At 34.6% G+C, this 12,525-nt stretch overlaps 1 protein-coding gene and 1 long non-coding RNA gene across 6 annotated transcripts in view; both read right to left on the minus strand.

Moving 5' to 3' along the window:
* SKAP2 (src kinase associated phosphoprotein 2) overlaps positions 1-12,525 on the minus strand; it is a 212,628-nt gene that overhangs the window by 2,108 nt on the left and 197,995 nt on the right. For 4 of the 5 annotated variants that reach the window (XM_019031601.4, XM_004045212.5, XM_055346901.1 and 1 more), the window contains 2 exons: positions 10,243-10,344; positions 7,228-9,809 (listed from right to left, as the gene is read on the minus strand). The exons of the other annotated variant lie outside the window; for it this stretch is intronic. In XM_019031601.4, coding sequence (XP_018887146.1) covers positions 10,252-10,344 — 93 coding nt within the window. In that variant the 3' untranslated portion in view covers positions 7,228-9,809; positions 10,243-10,251. Of the gene's footprint in view, positions 1-7,227; positions 9,810-10,242; positions 10,345-12,525 lie in introns of those variants that run through there. 5 annotated transcript variants of the gene reach the window in all.
* LOC129523635 (uncharacterized) lies at positions 3,736-6,819 on the minus strand. Its single transcript, XR_008667189.1, has 3 exons — positions 6,189-6,819; positions 5,237-5,432; positions 3,736-4,223 (listed from the first exon to the last, which is right to left on the minus strand). It is a non-coding gene; the product is annotated as an uncharacterized lncRNA (long non-coding RNA).

Raw genomic sequence — 12,525 nt, forward strand, 5'->3', positions numbered from 1 at the left:
CACTATAACAAGCTTTTAATACCTAATGTGTAAATGGTAATCTGTTTTTGACTAAGAATAAATTATGGCAGAGTATTAAGGCGGCTCTTGCTTTACCCTTTTCTTCAAAAAACAAAAAAACCCATGGTAATTGTTTTAGATGAGATGCTTCTCTTCTCAACATTTTTTTAAGAGAAAAAACTCATTCAGTGAGAAATATTTCTCTTAAGCAGCCTCAAACCAGATTAATGGATTAAAATGGCACACTTGAATAATGTGACTAAATTTATCTCTATGTGGCTCTTTCATTTTTTGTGTGTTTCTATACTAATCTTTAATATGCTGCTCTGATACGATTTTCATGTTTCCAAACTGAGCTAAAATGAAAATGACAGATTTTCAGTTACGCAAAAATAGCAATGAAGTGTCAGTAAAAATACATTGTGAACAACATAATCTTTAGGAAAGATGTGAAATGAGAATAATCTTCTAGCATGAAACGGGCCCAATAACAGAATATTCAGGCAATTATATCAATTTTTAAAATTTCAAAACTGTTTAAAAATTAAGACACTAAATGCTAAGCTACAATATGTTTCCAGCCTCAGTATACATCCATTAAAATTAAGTCGTATCAATACAGAGTATTTATTGCTATAGATCATAGCTTTAGGAGAAGCAAAGGATGGTATACTTATAGCTTGAAATTCTCTACTATAATCACTTAGGAAAAGTTTAGAAAACAGACTTATCTTTAATCACAGTTGCCACAATTTAGTATAGTCCCATTGTTTTCCTTTATCAAAGAGTATGTAATGATAATAATATAAATACATTATAAAAGTAATAGTTTCCCAGCTTAAACTGGTAAGGTTAAGATGGTAAGAGAAACTTTGATTTTAGAAACCAGTGGTAACAGGTACACAATGTGTCTATTTTTTAAGCTGATAGAATTGATTAATGGTTCAAAATAATCAAGGAATCACATCACAAAGCACCATTTTAAAGAGAAGTGCTAAGAATTAACTCTATACTACCATGACATCATCCGATGTTACCAGAATTATGTACTACATCACGCTATAGATTACAATTGCTAGACTAGAAAATGGAATCTTCAGCGACTCTGCATAACAAATATACTTAATAATCTTAAATAAACTCAAACTTACTTTGATATCTTCTAAGTAATTCACATGAAAAATGAATTTTTAAAAAATCAGATCATGAAAGCCATTATTATTTGAAGGAATATGCTCAATTTTTTAGATAATTTAAATTATTTAAGAGTCCTTTGCATCTTTTATTAGCTTTGCCTAAAGTTATAACATTAAAGCATTAAGGTTACATGTAATGAGGTTCTGGTTTGCCCTCATTTCCAGCCCCATATTTTCACAAACTACAAACCAAGATTAGTGCTATATTACAAGGCTAATTAGAGAAAATAAAATTGTGTCACTCCTAGATATGCATCTGATGTTTTTTAACTAGAAAGTGTGTATTCACACACAAACATTCATAGATACCCATCTGGAAGAAACAGTTCATAAAAGGATTAGATAATGGGCAAAGGAAGTCAGCACAAATATTTTCCTTAGAATATCAGTTTAAAAAAATTAATTCTCTGCTAACTCCAACCAACTACAAACAACATATACCTAAAGACTATTATTAGCAGATTGGTGGTTTTAAATATCATGAGAAAAGTTTATTTAGAAACTTTATAGACAGAAGTAACATCTCTGTGATTAAAATCACCATTAACAGAAATTGACCATAGCTTGGAAGTCAATGACTTGATCAAAAAATGCATTGAAAATTAAAGGAGAATCAAATTTCAAACTCCTCTAGGATTATTTGCATCAATTTTTGTTATAAATAATAATACCAAGGGCTCACTAAAATTATTTCAAGTAGTATTACAGCCAATGCTGAGTATCAACATTTTTTTCCCTTGCTAGATTTTGGTGTGAAGGAGAAATTATTTGATCATTGTTCCATTTCAGTTCTCATATCTTTAAATGCAGGAAAGCCATGTTTGACACTATTGTTGATTTTTCAAGTCACTTCTAAACATAATCTCACTTGAGCCTAACCACAATACTGACAGGGCAGAGAGAACAGGCACCACTGGTATTCCGCAGGGAAGGAAACTTATTCTAGGGCACAAGGCACTAGAGAGTGAAACTAGAGTTTTGGTTGACTCCAATGCCAGTGTTCTTACTACTACTCACTTTCAGCTGAATACTGCTGGTACAACTCTGTCTCCAACTGAAGGAAAAGAGTCCTTACTCCTAAAGGGGTAGGGGTCACTCTCAGCTTCCAGAGTTATGTTACCATAACTGGTAGCAACTCTGTAAAAGACGTTCACATTATTCATATACACAGCTCTTTGCTTCCCCTCACACTTAATTCAGGAGCTACAAGCATTTTGGAATTTTTTTTTAAATATTCTCATCTGAAACAACACTGAAACCCTTGCGTTTCCCTCCCCGTTTATTTTTAAAAATATATACATAAGGAAAGATTCCCAGTTTGTTTCCCAGCTAATCCCTAAGGTTCAGATATCACAAAATCAGAGAACCTTTTATGTCTTAGGACACTGCTAGTGGCTTAACCTGCTAAGAACTGTACCAAGGCAAGGTTATGTGGGGCTGTCCTTATCCTTCCCTGTGTTTATGCCCTATCTTATTTAGACTATCAATCTACTTGGGAAAGACTGTGTCAAATTCTATGTTTGAAATACCCCTTGCACAGGATGGCACTTAAATGTAATTTATTCAAAATGGAATCATTTAATTAGATAGGAAGAAAAATAGCAAGCCCTGAGACGATAATAAAGAATAAAGCAAATATGCTGACCAACTGAAGCAAAGCAACAGAGAGATAATAACACACATTCACAAGATTGCTACATTTCAGGTTTTTCAATTCAGGATGCTTATAACATGATAAACACACAGTTACACAACTTGTTTTTCTGCTGGGTTCCCAGAAAGCAGAGGGCACACTTGACATTGTGAACTATGTAGAGCGATAAGAATTGTAACATCTCATGGCTCATATGACTCCAGCTCCTTGGAATAGCCTGAGGAGGAGGAGGAAAGCGGCGCAAGGAGATGAAAGCAGGGAGCAACAGAGACTCTACGGACCACAAGCGCTTGACCTGGGAATTAGGGATTAGTAGGGTATCCTAGATGGGACAGGTTATTTTACACCACTGAGACCTACTTGGTGGGCAGCTGGAGATCAGGGTAATGCAGTCATTCACTCCTTGTCCTTCAGAAGCATGATGTTCTGAATAGTAGGCATGGAAACATTTCAAAGAACTCTACAGAATCAAATACCCCTTGAAAATAGAACTTTGGTACACCCCTTTCTCTTGGGCTATAAGACAGTCAGTACTATAGGGTGTATTTTAGACTATGAGAGGGCTCAATTTTACCACCTCTCTGGTTAAATTCCAGAGCCATAATAGTGAATGTTAGTCCTTACTTATCTCTTAATCTTTTCACTCTCCCCACCCCTCAGCCTCCAATCACTGAAGTATAAAAATACTTAAAAAGGATTTGTTCAAAAAACACAACAGAAGTCTTTATGAGGTCCAGTACAAGGCACTGCTTGGGTGTCCACGGAATAAGACCTTGTACGTACTTATGTATCAGATATTCCAATAAAAATTCTTCTTAAACAAATTCATATCTCAACAAGCAAAAGTCAGGTCAGACATTGCCATCACTCAGTTACAAAATTATACATGTTTTACAATGAAGTTTATTGATTGTACAGTTTGTTAACAATCCTTTATTTTTTTAAACCTATCAATTAAAACCCATCCCCTAAAAAACAACTATTTGAGACAGAAGCAGCTGGATTTGCAGCCCTCTTCAAGGCTCCCCCGGCTGGTCCCTTTACTGGGCTTCACATTGGAGGAGGTGGAAAGGATGGGAAAAGGTCCTTAGAAAAGGGTCAGTTTGGCTTGGTGTCCTCTCTGGACTCTGCTGCTTTGATTGACTTCCTATTTTCATCTGGACTGGAACGTCAAGTGTTCCTGCATAAAAGTTTTGTCTCCATTGCGGATCAGCTGCTTTGGATCTGATATGATAACCATGGTATGCTTTCCTGACTAGTGAGCCAAATTCAGCTATCCAATTGTCAATTATTGGATGATTCTTTTCACGTGCTTCAGGTTATTTTCTACAAATGGTGACAGCATCAGTGGTCAACAAGCATTTGTTGTATGCCTATTATATGCAAAGAATCCAAGTAAGCATTTGGTTTTAATTCATCACAGTACTGCGCAGCAGAATAGTGTTCAATTCAGGGGAAGGAGGCTGGTGTGAGGCTTGGTTAGGTAACTCACTACCCTAAGGCTTTGGGGACAAATTATTTAGCCTGTTTCCTAATCAGGAAAATGGTAATGAATAACAGAACTTACTTCATAGGGTTGTTATAAGAACTGAATGAAAAGTGCACAGCATGACAAATAGTAAACACTCAGTAAATGTTAGCTATTACTATTACTAGTCTGACTTAAATTGTTATCATCACATTTGATGTGATAAAGAACACAAGGTTTTCTAAATAGACTCCCATGGGAGCTGGGAGGGGAAGGTAGTAGATGAGAATCTGCTTATTTGTTGGAATTTTCTCCTCCATGAAAGCAGCTGTCTTTAACCAGCATACGCTAGTGTCATTAATTTTCTCCTTTGAGAGTACCTGTATGACACTTTCCCCAAACAAGAAGTAAATTGCAGTTCAAGCTACAAAATGGCACCTGCTTTTACTCTAGCAGGAGTGAAATTTTTATATTAGAAAGTTGAGGCCAATAAACAGAAAACAGACAAGGGCTGTGCTATATTGCCTCTCCAAGTAATGGATAACAAAAAAGAAAACTGAAAAAAAAAAAAAAAAAGAGGAGAGAAACCTAGGAAAACACCTTCCAAAGTTCCAGCATTAAGAAAGGTACTTAAGAGATGGGCTTTGGGAGCAGTTTCTATATTCACACCTTTGCACATAGTCAAGTGTTTTGGCTTGCTCAACTTCCAGCCCCTCTCTCAACACTGAAGACCTAAACTGAGCAGTCGTATGACTAAGTCGACTTTCTGCATTTACAGTTCCTTTCATCTTGGGGACTCAAAGCACTCAAGTTAACATAATCATACAACTTTAAATAAACAGGGAGTAAAAGTTAACAAAAAGGACAAAAGCTAAATTATGATTAGATTTGGCAGCAACTGTGAAACTTCCCACTTACTTGCACAAATTTTTGATCTGCCCAAGGCGACAGCTAGAATGCTTTCAAGATCAGACGCAGGAAAGGCTTCTCTGATATTACGCAAGTGGAATGCAGGGCAGCAGTGATTTGAGATGTTTCACTGGAAAGTGAAAGTAGATCACTTGCCCCAAGCTGCCCAAGGAGGCACCTGTGCCTCTTATTTGAGGTCACAACACTGAACACAAGGAAAGAAAGGAAGGAAACATCTAAGGACAATGTACCACAACTCAACTTTCTTATTATTCACAATCTCACTCAATTCTGTTATAACAATAAAATCCAATCTACTTGTTGATAGTATTATGGGATATACTAACTGTATAAAGGCATTTTCTCTACCAGGTTTACTAGTCAAGCTCTTTTCTTCTTAAATCTCATGTCTTGAGATACTGTGGGGTGCCAAATCAGTTAATTAACAAATATTTACTGGATCCACACCATATAATGTGTACCATGCTGGCAATAAATAATATGTTTGTGTATAAGTAATGGTAGAACAGATTCTACTAGCAGAAACAAGAAAAAGCCCCTCAAACATAGCATTAATGAAATGTCATTCCATGCTACTGTGATCATATAATTTTTAAAGTATTTATCTCATCATAAAATAGTATGCTATCAGGGGTTCTAACAGATATTCTGGAAGAACTCAACTATAAAGCAGTAGGTGTATAATAAACTGGCTAAAGCTGAGATGTCTAGAAATCTCTTGTTCCCAATCCAGAGGATAAACTGTTGTGCATTTGAGTATATATTAAACTTGTATAATAATATTTTAACAATGTAGTACTTATTGTTTCTCTGTATTTTTGAATACTAAGTATATTACTATAAATAAGATCATATTCATCAAATGTTTTTATTTTATATATATATACAGTGTACACACACACACACACACACACACACACACACAAAGTATTCTTTCAACCTTTGAGTGAAGCTGTGTTTTCCATGGCTTGATCATGTTTTGATCTCCACTCTTCACCACCTCTTTCTTTACCATGTGGATTGCTTTTCAATAGTCATGAACCTACTGAACTCAAGAGAAGCAAAAGTGATCTCTATATGGTGTGTGTCTATAACTCCAACAAATGAAATACAAATGACTGATTTATCTGAAATTTAGAACTTTAAAAATTCTCACAATGCTTCACTCAGTCTCACTGATGAAGTTCAAGCTCTTAAACAACATGTATATTAGGGTTAATTTTCTTCTAATGGCTGAACTGCAAATCTGAATTCATAATATCTAACTCAGTTCTATTTTAAATTATGACCCTGGATAGTACCAGTCTATGAATGAGTAGCAAGTAGTAGAGTGCAGAAATTACATGAAATTATATAAAAAGTAGAAATCATAAGAACTAAGAGTGAGCCTCTGTACACATTTAAGAAACAGTTGAATGGATGCCCTACTCTTTGTGCAAGGCTATATTCAAAGTGGTTGTGTACTGATAGCAAAAAGTGAAACAAAACAAAACATGAAACAAAAACGAAACCCCATATATATGGATTTCACCTACACATGGTTGAAAAGTGATTTTTTTTCCCATGGTCCTATAATACTTTATGTAATTATCTGTAATTAAATTAGCACACAGTAAAAATAATCAGCTTACAATAAAATAAAGTATTCAAAACAATTGCTGGACTAAATGACATTCTTTTTCTATGAAAGAAAGTGTCATATGCAGCAAAGTGGCAAAAATAGAACGGAGTGAGCTGTGTTAAGTGTAAATCCTAAAGCAATGAAAGTCATTTGTATTATCCTTACTTCTTTGAATAAATTCAGATGACAGCCCTATTTCATTTCTTCATTCAGTTTGGCGGCCAGATGGCATTAGAATCATTTACTTCACCTTGTTGTGCTTAATTACTACAATCAACACACTATTTTCCAAATTAATCATAACAAAGTAATTTCATTAGTAACACAGCAGGCTGTTGAATTATTAGCATCATAACAGTTTGCAAACAATTAAACTTTATTTGAACCTTAAAAATTTGCAGAGTGGAACATTATTGTAAGATCTAATGGCAATAGAGTACAAATTCAGTACAGAGCAAATAATCAAGCAAAATGCTACATAAAATATGACTTACAATCACCTTTGAAAAAAATTAGCTCTCTAACTGTTCACAGAAAAACAAATAAAAGCTAAGCAAACATAATGAGACCACAGCAATTAGCATATTTTCTAACAAGCCGTGTTGTTTAAATTCATATTAATGATATTATTATGATCTTGAAGAGTATGTGATATATTGTCAAGGGTGTAAAGAAAACTCTCCCTGGTTTGTATACAAATGATTTCATCAAATGAATATAAAGCAGTCATGAATTGAAAGTAATGATTATTTGTCCTGTCACTCCAGTTTTACGTCTTTTCTTTCCTTTCTTATGTCTCCCACCTATATTCAAGTTTTGAAAGAACAAAGGCCGGTGGAGATCTGAACAGAAATAACACCTTATTTCTGTATTGTCACTGTTCACGAGACTATCTGGCTTGGAACTGCTGGTCATCAGTTGGCAAAGGACTCCCTCTCCTGGATTAACTGTAAAAGGAGGCAGAAATCTAAATGCTTTCCATCATGGGCGAGTTTGTGCCATGGGGGAGGGGTTTCAAGAGGTTTTGTCTGCAATGAAAAGCTGCTGCCATCTACTGGCTAGGACTAAAAACTTCTTTTCAACCCAAAGCACAAACCCAAATCCACAAAGGCTACATTGTCATTGGAAACAACGGCTTTTGCTTTTCAGCTGCTCAAGTTTTGAAAACCAATCCACTAAAGTCATCTTTGGTTGTCTAACTTTTGCCAAGATAATTTCAGTCTATTTCAATGACACTATATGAGGAAAAGGTAACAACTGCACAAATGTAACTTCTGAAAACTTTCACTTCACAATGTCTCTCTATATAAACTTGTTTACTCACAATCCCTAAAATCAAATTTCTTTTTTTTTTCACATTTGAGATTGGATGATCAGGATATTGAGGGGATAACGGTAAAACAGACCCTCTCAAACACTGCTTATAAACAGTTTTACACAAATAATGGAGATTTTAAAATATTACCAGCTCAGATACGTGTTTAGAATCTTTATAAAGCAAAGATATTGAAAAGTTCCATAAAGATAATACCTGATAAGTAATGATTCAATATTAGGAGTTTATGTGTAGTCCAAATAATTATCTAACCAGCAATGCGTTTTGACATATGTTAAGGCTACATTGGTATCTCATAGGTATTTTAAACACCTCTGATTTCAAATATATATGAAAAGGTAATTATATGATTCTACAAATTTGCTCAGGCAGCACAGAGTATAACTCAAATGTCAGGCTAACACTACCTTTCTACTCACCTGTTGGTACATGCTACCACCGGGATTTCTACACTCTCCTCTGCAAACCCTTCTTTTCTTTTCAGTGCTCTGAGAAGTATATAGAAAAGCCTCAAATCTGCTGTTCTGCAGTGGGATGTAAATAGCATAGCAATAAGGCAAGGTAAGAGAGTGCTTGGTTATGCCTTTTTACTTTGAGAATACACTGAGATTCTGTTTTTTTTTTTTTTTTTCTGAGATGGAGTCTTACTCTGTCGCCCAGGCTGGAGTGCAGTGGCGCGATCTTGGCTCACTGCAACCTCTGCCTCCCTTGTTCAAGCAATTCTCGTGCCTTGGCCTCCCAAGTAGCTGGGACTGCGAGTGCACATTACCACACTTGGCTAATTTTTAGTAGAGACGGGGTTTCACCATGTTGGCCAGGCTGAGAGATTCTTTATACCATTTTGTTAGTGGTAGGATGGTATTTCTTAGGAATTTTTTGTTTCATTAAATTTAAACAAAAGTACAGTAGAAAATGTTGCCAGGCCCATCATTGCACCAGGATATTTGTATGGTAAAATGCTTTGCATGAGTCATACTTCTGGTACGCACTTGTGTTGCAGGTGACAGCACACTGCCATTTGCAACTTCATCATTTTTTCTTTCTTGCAGTTGTACTTAATAGGAATTAAATGTGTGAAAATAAATAATAACAATAAAGTTATCTATAAAGTTTGAACATTCTTTAGCATTCTTTGTTTAGCAACCACATTCTTCAGCATCTACCAAAAAACTTGCATGATACACTAAATTTAAAATGCTATGAAATTATACATTACTCTCTAAAAATAATTGATGTCCAATGATTAAGAAACATTACAAATCACACCAGAAGTAGCAATCGTAGCCTACTATACTATAGTAGCCTATATGTTACGTATAAAATAGTGATGAATTCTTCACACAAATCAAATGGGTAAATAAAAACTATAATTATTTCTTTGCAAAATAGCAACAGGTATAACTTTACTGGTTGCATCTAATTTACATTAATATCCTTCATTTAATTTCACATCAGAGGAATATTTTAATGAGCGACTGCATAAAATAACAGTCAAAGATAAGTAATGTTTAATAAAACAAGGAGAGGTTAGGAGCTGTCACTCGTGTTTTCATGACGCTTCTAAATCCAAAGCATTTGCAGACAAGCAGAAGAATTTTCCTTTTCTGCAGGAGAAAGGGAAAGCTGCATTTTAATTTTTGATTCAGCTGAAACTTGATTTTTCCTGCTTAAAAAAATTACACTTTTAGCCAAGGAAAAATGTATTTTTACTCAACATTTTGTCAATTCAACTCTTCAGAAAGGCCATAAAAGTGGTATTTTACTGAAAAGGAGGAAGTTTGGGAAAACAGCTGGTTACTATCAAAAGAACTTACTCTAAATAATCTATTCATTTCCAAAGTAAATTCCATAAAGTTTTTATTTAAAAAATTCTTATTTTAAAAATTAAACCAGATCAAACAAAACAAAAAAGATCTGGGGGCACAATCTTTGTGTTATCAGAGAACTCTAAAGACTTTTAAAAAGGCAAAGACTCATAACGAAGAGATCAAGAGAACATATGAGCTATTACAGAATATTGGATTAAAATGTACTTACCCAGGACTCTCAAATATCATACATCTCCATTATGTAGGCTTTAGGCACCAAGCCAATGGCTCCCTTCATTTCTCCTACCCACCAGCCATATCTATTGTATTCCTAATTGAAAACAATATGCAATATTAACCTTTAGACTGGTGTAAGTACAATGTCGTTTGTATGCAACTTCTTAGAAATGTTATTTCTATTTATAAAGTTAAAAGAGCTTGAGCTGCAAATGTAAACATTTTCATCTTTTTGTTTCTGGACACTTTAAAATGCTGTTAGGCAACGATTTAAATTAAGGTACAACACAAAGCCTGTTTATTATTGGGCACAGAACACAGAAACAATCACTCATGATGAAAACCTAGAAAATGAAACTACCTCAGGAAGCCTTCTCTCGGGGACACTCTCTCTCTCCACAGAGCCTGGGGACACCTTTCATGTGTAAGAGGCTATAGAAGGTTAAAGCCAGGATCCTTAAGCTATTATATTTGCCTTCAAGAAGCTTATCATCTAGCAAGGATAAAATAATTTTTTTACAATAAACTACTTATTTCTTAAACTTACATGACCTAAAATGATTTAGAATGTTGATAGATGTGTGCCCCTTCTTAAGAAAATCTCATATACACACTTTAACAGATAAATTAGAGAATACGGAAACACTAATAACACCAAAAAACTGCTTAAAAAATAATTCACAAATAGGTTCCTTTAAAATAGTTTCCCTAAGGCATTTATTATTCCTTTATTATTGACCATAAACTACCTTAGATAAAGGATAGGTAGAAGGAATTTAAAGGTGCTGTTAGAGTCACCCTTATAGTGGAAGATCAATAGGAAATAAAAGTATCTCAAGTTATAAAGGCAAAATATTAATCTACCTCTAAAACAGAGTGGTCGATGAGTCACTTTTGCATTTACTTTGCAACCTGAGATAAACAAACCTATACCTCCTTTTCTCCCACTTTTTCCTCCTTTGACAGATACACCACTGCTTTACGCATTGTGAATACTCCATAACCGGTCTCATATGTCTGCCAGATTGACTAATGTATTTTTATCTCAAATTTATTTATGTGTAGTGAGATACAAACAAAGTAAAATGAATTTCAAGTTTCAAGAATAATATCTTCCAAAAGCAATACTCTTCACAAGCATTGTAGTGCTCAAATTTAATTTTTCATATAAGATAAATTTTTAAAATCAATCCCAAAAGTAATTTAATAGGTTATGATTTTCCAGCATCTGAGTCATAGATAAATGTGCATATGTATATTGAGTTATATGTGGGGAGGGAATGTTAATACTAGTACAGACTTAACATTTGTATTGATTAGTATGCTATTGACCATCAGAAAGGAAAATTATGCAATTCTTTAATACAAATGTAGCATTACATTAGCGTGTATGTATTGATATGTAGTCTATCAATAGAGAGATTATAGGATAAAATCCATAGGCACTTTTTCAAACAGTGGGCAGTATCAGGATTAGGTTTATTGGAAGAACAAAGTGGAGGGGGAGAGGGGAGAAAAGACCACTCCTGCTATTGTTATTCTATTGAGGGCACAGCTCTGGCTTGTGAGGCAGTAAACTCAAGATTTTAAGTTTTAAACTTTTAAAGTTCACTGATAGTGTGAACTTAGTGGAAGAAGCTGTCTAAGCAACGAGGATACTCTGATGCCCAGAACCCAATGATGGCTATAATCTATGTAGGACATATTTATCAGAAGAAAATACTAACTTACTGAAAGTCATGATTAGCAACGATTATATCTTAATAGATACCTAATAAAACTGCCCTTTTCTATTTTTAAGGCAATGAATACAATTAAAGCCTAATGCTTAAAAAAACACACATACTTAACGTTCCACAGACTACTGTAAGATTTCAAAATGGATAATTAACAGGGTAGGTCTGAGTGTTAAAGCTCTTATTCAATGCCAATATAAGATTTTTGAAACTGATTATTTGGAATGAGAAAAGGAACTAGGCCCCTGCTCCCCAATGACAGACACAGAAAACATTCAGTGAGAAGACATATTATTGGCTTAAACTTGCTTCCAGAGAATGGCCCTCAATCTGGGGGTCAATGCTTAGATTCAAATTACAAGCCAGAAAGTTATTACTTTATAATATTCTACTTTGGTCATAGTCTATGCTATCAACTAAAGGCATGTTATCATTTTCAAAAAGTTACTCACACCCAAATTTAAGAAATTAGTTCCCAAGAAATCACATCAACAAGGGCAGACTTCACAGTTGAGAGAATTCTGTGCTATGGTAGAACA

This window comes from Gorilla gorilla, chromosome 6, assembly GCF_029281585.2.
Source record: "Gorilla gorilla gorilla isolate KB3781 chromosome 6, NHGRI_mGorGor1-v2.1_pri, whole genome shotgun sequence".
Lineage (NCBI taxonomy): Eukaryota > Metazoa > Chordata > Mammalia > Primates > Hominidae > Gorilla > Gorilla gorilla.